The sequence below is a fragment of the Pan paniscus genome, chromosome 19, assembly GCF_029289425.2.
Source record: "Pan paniscus chromosome 19, NHGRI_mPanPan1-v2.0_pri, whole genome shotgun sequence".
Taxonomy (NCBI): domain Eukaryota; kingdom Metazoa; phylum Chordata; class Mammalia; order Primates; family Hominidae; genus Pan; species Pan paniscus.
In genome coordinates, this window is record NC_073268.2 from 10566983 (window position 1) to 10582998 (window position 16016).

Sequence of the window (16016 nt, forward strand, 5' to 3'; positions counted from 1 at the left end):
AATGTCTGGTGAGGAAGAGAGGCCCCATTCCAGCAGAGACATCCAGAATCCCCTGGAACAAACACTCTTTTTTTGAGACTGAGTCTCGCTCTGTCACCCAGGCGGGAGTGCAGTGGTGTGATCTCGGCTCACTGCAACCTGCACCTCCTGGTTCAAGCGATTCTCCTGCCTCAGCCTCCCAAGTAGCTGGGACTACAGGCGTGCGCCACCATGCCCAGCTAATTTTTGTATTTTTAGTAGAGACGGGCGTTTCACCATGTTGGCCAGGCTGGTCTCGAACTGACCTCAGGTGATCTGCCCTCCTTGGCCTCCCAAAGTGCTGGGATTACAGGCGTGAGCCACCGCGCCCGGCTGGAACAAACACTTTCAGTGTTCAGGATTGGGCATGCCACTCTCAGAAGCAGCCGTGTATCCATCTGCAGTGGCTGAGCGAATGGCGGAGTCCTCTCCTGCACAGAGCCTTTCGTCTTCCACGTGCCTCTGTTTAGCTGTTTTAGCATCTGTTGATACCAGGAGTATGCTACGCTTCATTGAACATTTTCTCTCATTGAGACTGACCTCCCCTTTATAATTACAACTGAATGAGTGGGGTTTAACCAGACATTAAAATCCCATCATAAAGGTCTAACTTAACTACCGGTTTGGCAATTTTGGTTGTCAAATCATAGCCACCGAGAGGACCAGTGGTGTTTATTTGCACAGTTCTCTCTATCCCTTGGAAAGCCTCAGGCCTTGGTCATAATGGAAGAGCAGCTGTATTTTCATGTTTTCTGTATCTGAAGGACCGCTGAGTCCGGCTGGGATGTTCATCTGGCTGAGAGGCGCGCATGTGTGTGTTTTTAAAATTTGCAGAGTTTAGAACGTTCTTTGGAAGTTCTCCATGGCCTGGTGCCTCTCCTTGGCAGGGCAGCTGTTCCTCCCCTGTGACTCACCCAGGCAGGAGTGGAGGCTCCAGGGTCGGGCAGCAGCGCCGTCAATGGGGGAGCTGTGAAGCGTCCGTTTCCCCAGACAGCTGACAGCTGAGAGCCTCACAGAGACACACAGTGTGTGGCAACCTCACACAGGCCGCAGATTCTGGCCAAAAAGTCGTTCCTGGTTTGTTCTTCCTCTCGCATAACGTGTGGTTGAATCCATCCTTTTTTTTTCCTTTTTCAAATGTCACATTTAATGTTTTCACCACTGTCCTTCAAATCTAAGTTGTGCAAAGTGACCAGAAAGTGCGCCACGGTAATTGACCAGCCTCTGAGATTGAACCTTTCACACCGGTGCCTTCTTGGGCTCTTTGGACGCTAAACACGTTTCTCATTCAAGTGCGTTGACATGCTTCAGTTGGGTTGATTCTCAGGAGCGTCATAAAAAACAAAACAAAACAGAAACAAAGATATTGCGCCATCTTTGTTTAGTAATTTAATGTTTGTGTCTTTCGTAGCAAATAATTACTTCATTGAAGTTAAAACCTCCAAACATAACTTATTAATGGTCTTCAAATTCAGCTCAGATCACTCAAGTCGAAAGTCCTCTGCTAAGCACAGATAATTTAAAATAGCTTTAACAGTTAATTGTCCGTAACACACACCAAGGTTTTTTTCCTAGACCAACTGTAAGACGATCCATTACTATTCCTTGTACAGGTGAAAAATGATACTCAATTTTCTTGTCTTTTTATTTTTAATGTAAAAGTTGGAAGGGACATTCAAATTTCAAGTCTCCACACTGAGAATCCCTCCTTTTTATTGCTGAGGTTATCCCAACAGCTCCCAAATCTTTTCTTCCCCCAGTAAGCTGGTTCAGCTCTGATATTTCTGGAGGGTCATATAGATGATGATGGTGTTGATGATGGTGATAGCTGCTCTATGCTCAGTTCTTTCTTTTTGAATCTTCATAACCACACATCTGCGTTTAACAGATGAGGAAACTCAGCTCCAGAGAAGCAGCTCACTCAAAGCTACATAGGCAAAAACAGTGGATTCAAAACTAGAGTTTAGGCTGAGCGTGGTAGCTCATGCCTGTAACCTCAGCACTTTGGGAGGCTGAGGCAGGCGGATCACGAGGTCAGGAGTTCGAGACCAGCCTGGCCAACATGGTGAAACCCCGTCTCTACTAAAAATACAAAAATTAGCCGGTGTGATGGTGGGGGCCTGTAATCCCAACTACTCGGGAGGCTGAGGCAGGAGACTTGCTTGAACCCGGGAGGCGGAGGTTGCAGTGAGCCAAGACCACGCCATTGCACTCCAGCCTGGGTGACAGAGCGAGACTCCATCTCAAAAAACAAACACAACAAAACCCGAAAAAACTTGGAGTTTAATTTTTCTGATCCCAGTCATCAACTCTATGATGCGTAACGGAAAATTAGATAGAACCAGGAGTCAGGTTTTAAACATTTCCTCTTTGCATATTGTATTAGGGTATGCTCCTCCTTAGTGTGGTCTCCTTAGAGACCTCTCATTTTATGCAGAGGGGATTGAAGTTTGGTCAGGAGCGGCGACTTGCTCGGACTCATTCTGCTGATTAGAGGTGGAATTAGGACTAGAGTTATCCTTGCTGACCAGTTTTGGGGTTTTGGCTTCACTTTTTACACCACAGATTCAACACTGGGGTTAAGTAAACTGCTGGACACATGTGCCCGAGCCTTGACTGGCACATCTGGATGGGAGTGGAATGAGTGATACAGAGGTTTGGTTCCTACTGGGGAAGCCCAAGTTTTAGAAGCTAGCTGACTTTGGAGCTGCGGCCTGACTGTCTACTTATTATTTCTCTCCCTCCGTGTATGTGGATGTTTCATACCAGGGAACACATTCTCTCCCCAAATGGATGCTTCCCCTGCCATGTGCTTCCTCACTTGCTTCCAAATTTAACAAATGTTGATTTTTTTTTTCTTGCCACATTTTCCAGGCCTCCCAAATGATTGTGTCCTATGATGAGCATGAAGTCAACAACACATTCAAATTCGGAGTCATTTATCAAAAAGCCAGGCAGGTAAGCAGCACCATCCACACTGGTGACCGTATCCCGTGTTTTCTCACTTAGGACTCTTTTTATCCCCACCCAGAACACAGGAGTCCTGACCTGCGTTCTGAAGCATTTGGAATACAACGGTCACATTTAAGGTATGAATTAGACTGGAGGTGGCAGAACTTTCCAGCAAGGGTATTTCTTACGAAAAGGCCTGCACGTCCTTAAACAGTGATGTCGTTTTTTTTAATATAGCAAATTCTCATTCTTCCTGGCTGCCTCGTCTTCTACGTATTTATGGGCTGCTGGTTATAAGAAAAACCAGACTAGGTCAAGGGAATGGAGGAGCATAGGCAGCTCTCTCCTTGCCCAAATTTCTCCCCACTGGGAATTAGCTTTTTCTCCCCAAACTTGAGTGATGTGATGGAGCCAGCTGGGTGCGTCTCTTCACAACTCTGTTCCGTGACATCATGTTGGCAGCTTGAAGTCAACCATGGTGGAAGTATTTACACTATGGAAATTTGCAAACGCCAGGGTTTCTATCTTCCTCCTTTGGAGAGCCAGTGACTCAAAATTTGCCAGCACAGCACTGCTCAGCCTCTGTGTTTTGTAGCCCTCACACGTCGCTTTGGAGTTAACTGGCCAGAATCATGTTTCTCAAAGTGTGTTTCATGAATGCGAGTCTGATGGTGTACTCTGTGAGCAAATGACCTGGGGAGGGGTTGTCACTTGTGTGGGAACCTTTTAAAGGCTTAAAGAACCCCCAAGGTAAAGGGCTCTTTATAACTTTGTTGAACTTAGTGGTTTCCATACTTACGGACACAAACTTCCCATCTTCCCTACCTCTTTCCTACCATGAACATTTATTAACATCCCAAGTAGAGGGGTTAGCTGAACACACTGTCTCCTCACTGAGACTCTTTGAGAGAAAAGTTCCACACCCATTTCATCTTTGTATCATCTAAGAGCCTAGCATAGAAATACACCTTCATATAAATACACTCCATTGTTAGGTGAGTTAATGAACGAATAAAAATGTTGGCCCTACTAATGGCAGGTTAATAGTATCTTCTGATACTATTTGTATTTTTTTGCATGATGGTATCTTTCTTGGTTAGACGACACCTGATGTTCTCATTTAGAGATATTGGCCCTTAAGAGACATGCGTTTGCTTAAAAATATTCTAATTAGATGAAGAGTTTAGGATCTGCAAGACAAACACTGATGAATCTTATAATTTAAGGGAGATTATTCAGGTAGCTACTATAATCATTTTCACATTTTACATTTTTATTTTATACAGCTTTGCTAATAAAATCCCCTAATTAAAGTTCTTTGCTTGTGGAATTTACCAAAGCGGATCTTATAAGGTGATTATAATCCAATGTTCCAGCAAAGTTATAATTACTGAACATGAGCCATCCGTCTCCGAGAGGGAGTCTGTGTATTGTTTATGTACCTGATGCTGCTGTGGAGGAAAAAGCCAAGAAGATAAATTTTTTTTTTTTTAAGAACCTAGGCAGATTGTTGTTTTGCAAACCTGCAGCTGGGGGACATTTAATATGAACATTTGTTGCATCAAAGCCCTATGCTGGTCTCTGGGTATAAATGAGCCTCTCCTAACTCTCTTGTTTGCTGTTCACTGTGCTGTGCATGCTGGGGGATACGGTGATGACTAAGACCCCTCCCTGAGTGCACAGTCCAGCTCAAGGCCAGGATCAAAATAATGGCAATACTTCTACTCTCAGGCTGGATGTGAATCTTGCAGGAGAAGTGCAGGTCCCACAGCACACGCTGCATTGTTTTTCTAGTGGGAGATGTAGGTTGCCTGGAAGCAGCTGCTCTTCCACACTCTGGCCTCATGGCCTGGGGCAAGTAGGACATGTGGCTAGAGTTGTGACGCCTTCATGGCATGCTATAGATCAGGGATTGGCAAACTTTTTTGGGTAAAGGGCCAGATAGTAAATATTTTTAGACTTCATGGGCCTTGGAGTCTCTGTGACAGCCGCTCAGCTTTGCCTTGGTGGTGCAGAAGTAGCAACAGACAATAGATAAATGAGTTGGCCTGTCTGTGTTCCAATAAAACTTTATCGATAAACACAGGCAGCAGGCCAGACTCGGCCCATGGGCTGCAGTTTGTTGACTCCTTCTAGAGTGCGGTGTTTCCCAGCCTTCAGACATTCACAGACCATATCCAGGATCTGTATCATAGCATTTGTTGCACCCTATGCCACTGTTAAGAACTTTATCACACTATTTTAACGAAATATTTTCTTTAAAAAGTTTTGTTTTAAACTTACATACATTTATTTTTTATTTTTATTTTTATTTTTTTGAGACGGAGTTTTGCTCTTGTTGCCCAAGCTGGAGTGCAAAGGCGTGATCTCGGCTCATTGCAACCTCCACCTCCCGGGTTCAAGCAATTCTGCCTCAGCTCCCCCGAGCAGCTGGGATTACAGGCAGGCACCACCACGCCCAGCTAATTTTGTATTTTTAGTAGAGACGGGGTTTCACCGTGTTGGTCAGGCTGGTCTCGAACTCCCGACCTCAGGTGATCCGCCTGCCTTGGCCTCCCAAAGTGCTGGTATTACAGGGGTGAGCCACTGCACCCGGCAACATGCATTTATTTTTAAAGGAAATTTTATATCACTCCTCTAACTGGAAAACCAGTATCATTTATCATGAAATGAAGGTAATTCTAAAAAAAAATACTGTAAAAAGCAAAATAAAATTATTGAAATCTACCAGATTCTGTTGCCTGTTGAAGGCATGGAGCCCAAGTTCTGCTTTTTGTTGTTATTGTTACAGTTACCTACTGAAGACATTCTCTTGAAGTGATTGGGTAGGCTAGAGTGTCTTTGTATCATCTGCCGCTCTTCATGGCAGCCTGTGCATGTTTGCAGAGCCTTCAGCTGTTTGTACATCCTGCCACTGTGGGTAGAGCCTGTTGATCAGGCAGTGTTTGAAGCCTGTTACTGTTTGCAGAGCTTGCTACTGTTTTCAGCTTTGTTTTTTACAAAATTAGCCGGGAGTGGTGGTGGGCGCCTATAGTCCCAGCTACTTGGGAGTCTAAGGCAGGAGAATCGCTTGAACCTGGGATGCAGAGGTTGCAGTGAGCCGAGATCGTGCCATTGCACTCCAGCTGGAGCAACAAGAGCGAAACTCCATCTCAAAAAAAAAAAAAAAATTACTAACCTTTTTATCTTTAGGTATTTGTAGATTCACATAGAGTTGTAAAAAATAATACAGCGAGATCTCATGTACCCTTTACCTACTTTCCCCGCAAAGTAATGTCTGACAAAACGATAGCAGAATACCACAACCAGGATGTGGACATCAATCTCCCAGCTCCAGTCCGTAACCCCTGACAACCACTCATCTGTTCTCCAACTTCTAAAACATTGTTATTTCAAAAATGGTATATAAATGTAGTCATATAGTGTATAACCACTTGAGATTGGCTTTTTTCCAGTCAGCAAGATTAATCCAAGTTCTTGGGTGTATCAATACTGTGTTCTTTTTCATTGCTGAGTAGTATTCCGTGGTATTATAACTGTACCACAGTTTGTGTTTAACCATCACCCACTGAAAGACATTTTTGGCTATTATGAATAAAGTTGCTGTGAACATCTGTATATAGGTTTTTGTGTGAACATAAGTTTTCATTTCTCTGGGATACATGCTTAGGAATACACCTGCTGAGTTGTAATTATGTGTTTAGTTTTGTAAGAAACTGCCGGCCGGGCGCAGTGGCTCACACCTGTAATCCCAGCACTTTGGGAGGCCGAGGTGGGCGGATCATGAGGTCAGGAGATTGAGACCATCCTGGCTAACACGGTGAAACCCTGTCTCTCCTAAAAATACAAAAAATTAGCCAGGTGGTAGTGGGCGCCTGTAGTCCCAGCTACTCGGGAGGCTGAGGCAGGAGAATCGCTTGAACCTGGGAGGCAGAGGTTGCCGTGAGCCGAGATTGCACCACTGCACTCTAGCCTGGGCGACAGAGTGAGACTCCATCTCAAAAAGACTCTGTCTCAAAAAAAAAAAACAAAAAACTGCCAAACTGTTTTCTAGTGTTTCTTCTCACCAGCAGTGTATGAGTGATCCAGTTTCTCTATAACCTGCCAGCATTTGGTGTTGTGACTATTTTTTATTTTAGCCATTTTGATAGATGTGTAGTGGTATCACCTTATGGTTTTAATTTGCATTTCTCTAATGGTTAATGATGTTGGACATCTTTTCATGTGCTTATTTGCCATCTGTATATCCTCTTAGGGGAAATGCCTGTTCATGTCTTTTTTTTGAGACAGGGTCTCACTCTGTCACCCAGGCTGGAGTGCAGTGGTGTGATCTCAGCTCACTGCAACCTCCGCCTCCCGGGTTCCAGCGATTCTCCCACCTCAGCCTCCCAGGTAGCTGGGACTACAGGCACGTGCCACCATGCCCAGCTGATTTTTGCATTTTTAGTAGAGACTGGGTTTTGCCATGTTGGCCAGGCTGGTTTCAAACTCTGGACCTCAAGTGATCCACCCGCCTCGGCCTCCCATAGTGCTAGAATTACAGGCGTGAGACACCGCGCCCGGCCGTTTTCATGTCTTTTGACCATTTTCTAAAATCCATTTTCTAAATGGATTTTTTTTTAACTGTTGGGTTAAAAACATTTTTAAAAATAACAGTTTTATTGAGCACATCAGCATAATTCTTGTACCATATAATTCATAATGTTACGTAATTTATATCTCAGTGAAGTGTGCAGTTCAGTGGTTTGTAGTGTAACCACAGAATCGTGCACCTGTCCTCACTAACTCCAGAACATTTTCATCACCCCCAAAAGAAACCCCACACTCACCAGCAGGCACTCCCCATCCCCCTTTCCTTTAGCTCCTGCCAACCCTAATCTAATTTCTGTCTCTACAGATTTGCCTATTCTAGACCTTTTATAAATGGAATCATCATATGTGGCCTTTTGTGTCTGGTTTCTTTCACTCAGCGTAATATTTTCAGGGTTTATCCAGGTCGTAGTATGTATCAGCACGTTGTTCCTTGTTCATGGCCAAATAATATTCCATTGTGTGGATAGCCCACATTTTGTCTATCTATTCATCAGATGGACATTTGGGTTCTTTCTCCTTTTGGGCCATTATGAATAGTGCTGCTATTGATATTCATGTATACATTTTCTGTGGACATGTTTTCATTTCTCTTTGGTGTATACCTGAGAGTGAAGTTGCTAGATCATATGGTGACTCTATGATTAGCCTTTGGTATATACCTCAGAGTGAAGTTTCTGGATCATTTGGTGACTCTGTTTAGCCTTTGGCACATGCCCGGGAGCAAAGTTGCCAGATCGTATGGTGACTCTGTGTTTAGCCTTTGGTATATGCCTGGGAGTGAAGTTGCCGGATCATATGGTGACTCTGTGTTTAGCTTTCGGTATTTGCCCGGGAGTGAAGTTGCTGGATCATATGGTGACTCTGCATTTAGTCTTCGGTACCTGCCCGGGAGTGAAGTTGCCAGATCATATGGTGACTCTGCGTTTAGCTTTCGGTATATGCCCGGGAGTGAAGTTGCCGGATCATATGGTGACTCTGTGTTTAGCCTTCGGTATATGCCCGGGAGTGAAGTAGCCGGATCACATGGTGACTCTGCATTTAGCCTTCGGTATTTGCCCGGGAGTGAAGTTGCCAGATCATATGGTGACTCTGTGTTTAGCCTTTGGTATATACCTGGGAGTGAAGTAGCCAGATCATATGGTGACTCTGCGTTTAGCCTTTGGTATATGCCCGGGAGTGAAGTTGCCGGATCATATGGTGACTCTGTGTTTAGCCTTTGGTATATGCCCGGGAGTGAAGTTGCCAGATCATATGGTGACTCTGTGTTTAGCCTTCGGTATATGCCCAGGAGTGAAGTTGCCGGATCATATGGTGACTCTGCGTTTAGCTTTCGGTATTTGCCCGGGAGTGAAGTTACCGGATCATATGGTGACTCTGTGTTTAGCCTTTGGTACATGCCCGGGAGTGAAGTTGCCGGATCATATGGTGACTCTGTGTTTAGCCTTCGGTATTTGCCCGGGAGTGAAGTTACCGGATCATATGGTGACTCTGTGTTTAGCCTTTGGTACATGCCCGGGAGTGAAGTTGCCGGATCATATGGTGACTCTGCGTTTAGCCTTCGGTATATGCCCGGGAGTGAAGTTGCCAGATCATATGGTGACTCTGCATTTAGCCTTTTGAGGAACTGCTGGACTGTTTTCCACAGTGGCTGCGTCATTTTCCATTTTCAGCAGCAGCGTGTGATGGTTCTGCTTTCTCCACACCCTCACCAACACTTGTTATTGCCTTTTATTGCCTTTATTTTTCATTGTGGCCATCCTAGTGGGTGGGAAGTGGTATATCATTGTGGTTTTGATTACTTTAGAGTTTTCAGAGTTCTTTATTCTTTTTTTTTTTTTTGAGACGGGGTCTCACTCTGTCACCCAGACCGGAGTGCAATGGTGTGATCTTGGCTCACTGCAACCTCCGCTTCCCAGGCTCAAGCGATTCTCCTCTCTCAGTCTCCCGAGCAGCTGGGATTACAGGCACCCACCACCACGCCCAGTTACTTTTTGTATTTTTAGTAGAGACGGGGTTTCACCGTGTTGGCCAGGTTGGTCTCAAACTCCTGACCTCAAGTGATCCACCCGCCTCAGCCTCCCAAAGTACTGGGAGTGAGTCTCCATCAGTCCCTCCTCTCTCCACCCCAGTCCCACTGAGGGCAGCTATGGTGGATGTGCTGGGAGACAGGGAGAAAGAAAGAAAGGGACCAGGTACCTGGGCATCCATATTCCTTCCTTTAGTGTCACGAAGGATTTTTCTAATTCCTGCCCTTATTCCTGTTTCTCTTTCAGACCCTGGAGGAGGAGCTGTTTGGGAACAATGAGGAGAGCCCAGCTTTTAAGGAGTTCTTGGACCTGCTGGGGGACACGATCACACTGCAGGATTTCAAAGGGTGGGTTTTAGCCAAGTGACGGCTCCAGCTCCATCAACAAGGGCACTAGAGGAAGGGCAAGAGGCAGACAGCTCAGTCCTCAGGGAGCACGTGTGAGTTAAAAACACACAAGAAATGAGGGATGGCTTTTCAGGGTCTTGTCGCTCACTGCATTTCTAAGGAATCAGGGGTCCAAGGAGTGATCCAGTGTGGCAGATTCCCCTGAAGGCGTTCACGTTCGGCCCTGGGCCCCGCCCCAGACGTGCCTTCCTACTTACCTTTGGCCCAGACTGAGAATGGAAGGAATCCACCTTCCCTGTCACTCACCTGCCAGGTGTGTGGGAAAGGGAGCCCCGTGCAGTTTTGGGGGGAAATGACCTATTTTATTTTATTTTTTATTTTTTTATTTTTGGAGACAGAGTCTTGCTCTGTTGCCCAGGCTGGAGTGCAGTGGTGTGATCTCAGCTCACTGCAACCTCCACCTCCAGGGTTCAGGCAATTCTCCTGCCTCGGCCTCCAGAGTAGCTGGGACTACAGGCGCCCGCCAACACGCCCAGCGAAGGTTTTTGTATTTGAGTAGAGACGGGGTTTCGCCATGTTGCCCAGGCTGGTCTTGAACTCTTGAGCTCAGGCAATCCACCCACCTCAGCCTCCCAAAGTGCTAGGATTACTGGCGTGAGCTGCCGCGCCTGGCCTGAAATGACCTATTTTAGATAATACACAAAGAATGCATCATGAGGAGCTGATGCAAATATAACAGTTCCTCAGGCAGGAGTCCATACAACAGTCTATGCTTTTTTTTTTTTTTTTGAGATGGAGTCACGTGCTTCGCCAGGCTGGAATGCAGTGGTGCGATCTTGACTCATGGCAGCCTTTGCCTCCTGGGTTCAAGCAATTCTCCTGCATCAGCCTCCCGAGTAGCTGGGACTACAAGGCGCGCGCCACCATGCCTGGCTAATTTTTGTATTTTTGGTAGAGACGGGGTTTCACCATGCTAGCCAGGATGGTCTCGATTTCCTGACCTCGTGATCCGCCTGTCTGGGCCTCCCAAAGTGCTGGGATTACAGGCGTGAGCCACTGTGCCTGGCTCAGTCTATGCTTTTTTAAGTGGGCAGTAAGATAGAACACTGGGGCTGTTGCTTGGAAAACTCTGGCCCTTGACTTTCCTTGGCCAAGGCCGCATTTGGGATGGGTCCAGACCTGGCCAGCCTGTTTTGTCCTTGGTGGCTGGCAGATGGCTCCAGGCCCCAGAATTCTCCACCCCAGCAGCCTGATTGACATGAGCTCCTCACATCATGTGTGAAAATACCTAGCCCAGTGCCTGGCATACAGCGGATATTCACTAATCGCTTTCTTCCTCTGCTTCCTTCTCTGTCCTTCCTTCTTTTTCCTTTCCTCTCTTCCTCCATCTTCTCCCTCCCTCAAGGTCATCACGGCTGTCTGGGGTCAGTCACACCTGGGATAAAACCCCCGCTCCGCCACTTATTAGCTCTGTGACTTTGGATAAGTGACTTGACCTCTACAAGCCTCAGTTTCCTCACTGTAAAAAGGGAGATAAAGGGCTGGGCTCAGTGGCTCACGCCTGTAATCCCAGCACTTTGGGAGGCCGAGGTGGGTGGATCACGAGGTCAGGAGTTCAAGACCAGCCTGGCCAATATGGTGAAACCCCATCTCTACTAAAAATACAAAAAAAAAAAAAAAAAAATTAGCCAGGCATGGTGGCAGGTGCCTGTAGTCCCAGCTACTTGGGAGGCTGAGGCAGGAGAATCGCTTGAACCCAAAAGGCAGTGGTTGCAATGAGCCGAGATTGCGCCAGTGCACTTCAGCCTGGTCAATAGAGGGAGACTGTCAAAAAAAAAAAAAAAAAGGAGGTAAAGATAGTGTCAGCCCTGAAAGGTTTTGGGGGGGATTAAAATAAGATAATGGGCCGGGCGCGGTGGCTCACGCCTATAACCCCAGCACTTTGGGAGGCTGAGGCGGGCAGATCACGAGGTCAGGAGATCGAGACCATCTTGGCCAACATGGTGAAACCACGTCTTTACTAAAAATACAAAAAATTAGCCAGGCGTGGTGGCACGTGCCTGTAGTCCCAGCTACTTGGGAGGCTGAGGCCGGAGAATCACTTGAACCCAGGAGATGGAGGCTGCAGTGAGCTGAGATTGTGCCATTGCACTCCAGCCTGGGCAACAGAATGAGACTCTGTCTAAAAAAATAAAAAATAAATAAAATAAAATAAAAGATAAGATAATGCTCACGAAACACTTAAGTGCCGTTCAGGGCTAGTCACAATTGTTACTGTTCTTATATTGCCACCTTTCATTGACTTTGAGATGCTATCATTATAAGACACATCCTGTGACTTTAAAATGTGAAAAAATGGCCAGGCATGGTGGGTCTCACCTGTAATCCCAGCACTTTGGGAGGCCGAGGCGGGTGGATTGCTTGAGCCCAGGAGTTTGAGACCAGCCTGGGCAACATGGTGAGACCCTGTCATTAACAAAAATTTGAAAAATTATAAAAATTAGCCGACTATTATGGTGTGCTTCTGTGGTCCCGGCTACTTGGCAGGCTGAGGCGAGGAGGATCGCTTGAGCCCAGGAGGTTGAGGCTGCAGTCAGCCATGATTACACCATTGCCCTCCAGCCTGGATGACAGAGTGAACCCCTGACTCAAACCAAAACTAAACATGGGACTTAGAATAGCTGAAATACAGTATAGTAAGCCCAGAAGGTCCTCAGAGTTATGAAATTCTATCCCTTTATTTTATGGAGGCCTAGAGAGACTAAACGAATTGTCCACGATCACGTGCTGATTTAGTGGCAGAAGCAGGTCTAGAACCCGGAGCTCCTGCCCCCTGTCCAGCATCCTTTCTGCCATGCCAGCCTGGACACATTTTCTGGCTTGTATTGTAGTGTTGGGGATGCTGAGATTCTAGGTCCGTCTTATTTCATTTTCTTAAAGGAACCTGCATCTGCTGTAGACTGTGATAGCTGGCAGCCGTGTGTATAAAGGCAGAAGGGACAACTCCTGGAAGCCCACCCAGTTCCTTAGAGCTTTTCTTTCTTGCCTGTGAGGAGACAGCCAGAGAAGGGACTTCCCTGGATACTCCCAAGCGGGATGCTGCAGTGGTTGGGCCTTTATCTTAGGGACTAGCTAGGCAGAAGTCGAGCATCTGCCACCTCTTCTGGCTGACTCCAGATGCTCTTCTGGGGCTCCCCACCAGCCACCAGGATGGCTGCTGCCCTAGCTCTGGGCAGAGGACTTGGACATGGCCTTGCAGAGAGCAAAGAAAGGCCGGCGCCCAGCCTTGGGGGAATGGCACCGGGGACGGGCATTTGTCTGGGATTGTGGATGGATGAGCTTCCTTCCCATATAACCAGCAAGTGCGGAGACGACACAGCCAAGGCTTGAGATGGAGATTCCGCTTTGTGACTGATTGATTGATTGATTGATTGATGGATGGAGTCTTGCTCTTGTTGCCCAGGCTGGAGTGCAATGGCGCCATCTCGGCTCACTGCAACGTCCACCTCCTGGGTTCAAGCAATTCTCCTGCTTCAGCCTCCTGAGTAGCTGGGATTATAGGCATGTACCACCATATCTGGCTAACTTTTGTATTTTTAGTAGAGACGGGGGTTTCACCATGTTGGCCAGGCTGGTCTCGAACTCCTGACCTCAGGTGATCTGCCTGCCTCGGCCTCCCGAAGTGGTGGGATGACAGGTGTGAGCCACTGCGCCCGGCCAACTTTGTCGAAATAATGGGTTTGTGGGTAGAGTGCCAGGGCTGATATACCTGGAAGAACAGATCTACCTGCTTTTCCCACATCACAGCCTGCTCTGCCCTCAGCTCTCCTGTCTCCTCTGCTGCGTATACTTAGGGGAGTTGCGTTAAGTTGCCCACTTTGCCTCACTTTCTTTTCTCCCCATCTCCTGCCCTGTTTTGTTGACAGTTTCCGAGGAGGCTTGGACGTGACCCACGGACAGACAGGGGTGGAATCAGTGTACACGACATTCCGGGACAGGGAGATCATGTTTCACGTTTCCACAAAGCTGCCATTTACCGACGGAGACGCCCAGCAGGTAACCTGGTTTGAAGGGCTTTGGGAGCCCAGGGCGGGCGAGGTGAGGGCCCGCCTCTGGTCTGACCTGCTAAGAGGCTGTGGCCGTCCCCATATTCGTTCCCGTAGCCGGCCATTCGTTCAGCTGCGCAGCAGCGTCACAGTCCGTTCTGCTGTGTTTCTGGCCGAGGCTGTGCCTCAGCGGTCCGTTCTGTTGTGTTTCTGGCCGAGGCCACACCTCAGGGGCCCTGGGCGGGAGGCGGGGCAAAGCTTGTGTTTCTTCCACGTTGACTGATGGGAAAACTGCAGCCCATGGTGGTGACAAGACTTCCTTGAGGTTTCTCCGTTTATCAGGGGCAGAGCCCAGGGCAGAGCCTGGGGGCCCTGGTCATAGAGGGTGGTGGCAAAGGGTGCATGGTGGGGTTTGCAGATGGGGGCCTGAAGCCGGCTGTGCCACTTTGGGGCGTGTGACTCTGGGCAAGGCAGTTAACCTTCTCATCTATAAAATGGGGTAGCACCACCCATGGTAGAGGGTGATTGTGGGGATCACATACATTTCTGACTAGGGTTCATATGATGCCCAACTCGTGGCCGGCTTCCTATAGAACAGCTGTTCACTGTCCAGCCCCTGGTCATTTTGTCCCCCTTCCTGCCCCAGTGACGGAAGGCTGGTTATTGCGTGAGAATCCTTCCCCACCCCCAGCCTTCCTCATCTCACAGGCTCCTCTCTCACCACACCTGTGGGAATTCAGCCTTGACCTCCACCAGGGAGACCTGGACGAGACCCCTGTCCCCACTGCTTTCCTGCCGTGCCCCCTGTTTGCTGCTCTGACAGCCGTGCATCCCTGGGGAGAGCTGCAGCTGGTTCCTGGCTGTTACAAGCCCAGTTCCCCCAGCCCGCCTTCTGCCCCTTTTCAGTCTGGGAAAATAAGAAAATGCAGGCAGGCCTTTGCCCAAACTCTGACCTGTGTGTCTCTGAGCAGGAACTGGGGAGGGAGCACAGATGTAAAATTGTAAACATAGTGCCTGGCTTCTTAGGAAAGAAGGAAATTGGCAAACGAGATGATGAGTTGGCTCTAAAATAGCTACTGAATGTTCCAGAAACAAATGGAAGCAGAAATCCTTTTGTATCCAAAGTGGGTTTTCATTCAACCTTTCACCTCCAGCCCCTCTGTTCCCTTATGGCCTCTCTCACCTGCTGCCCCAGCCTGGGCCTGAGGCCTGTTCTCTCTGGGCCTTCTCAGTCTTATGTATGTTTCTTGGGAAATACACCTTGGCACAGGGCTCGGCTCTTGGCGGGGACTGAGTAAATATTAACTTTCTCTTCCTGAGAAATGGAAAGATGCGTGTGGAGTAAGTGAGGCAATTTGTGTGAAAGTGCCCAGCACAGTGCTTGATGTAAAACAGGTGCTCAGCGAATGAGAAACTCAGTGTGAAGGGACTGAGCGTTGGGCCTGCATGCAGTGGGTGCTTAACAAAGGAACAAATGCATAGGCAGGCACCTAGCCAGGACTCGACATACAGGAGCGGGTTTTTGTATGTGTGTGAGGAGGGCTGTCACTCTCTCACCCAGGCTGGAGTGCAGTGGTGCGATCATAGCTCACTGCGGCCTTGAACTTCAGGACAGGGTTAACATTTGATATGCATGAACAGCCCAACATGGTTCCAGGGGCACACCAGGTGCTTGGTGGCTGAGATCACACCCAGAAGCACCTGGCCCTGCTTGGGATATGGAGTTATGGTTGGGATCCTCCTTCCATCCCACCTACGCCAAGCTGGGTGATCAGTGCTGTCATGATCTGCCACCTCATCACTCTCATTCACACCTTCAAGACCCCCTGACACGTCTCCTCCTCCAGGAAGCCCTCTCAGGTTGCTTTCCAGCCCTGTAATTTTGCCCTTGCCTCTGTCTCCAGAGCTGTCAGGGATTTCATGCACAGCAGCTGATTTAGCCCTTGCTGGCTGATGGCTTTGTTAGTTTTCTCAGGTGGCTTCACCTGTGTTTGTATTTCTCCCAGATCAATGACAGGCTTTACCAGGGCAAG

The 16016-nt window shown here is 47.8% G+C and overlaps 1 protein-coding gene across 23 annotated transcripts in view; it reads left to right on the forward strand.

Moving 5' to 3' along the window:
• The window catches only part of RAP1GAP2 (RAP1 GTPase activating protein 2), a 291369-nt gene that overhangs the window by 236356 nt on the left and 38997 nt on the right, over positions 1-16016 (forward strand). For all 23 annotated transcript variants that reach the window (XM_055101382.2, XM_055101381.2, XM_034941268.3 and 20 more), the window contains 3 exons: positions 2893-2976; positions 9837-9937; positions 13864-13993. In XM_055101382.2, the coding sequence (XP_054957357.2) occupies positions 2893-2976; positions 9837-9937; positions 13864-13993 (315 nt within the window). The remainder of the gene's footprint in view (positions 1-2892; positions 2977-9836; positions 9938-13863; positions 13994-16016) is intronic.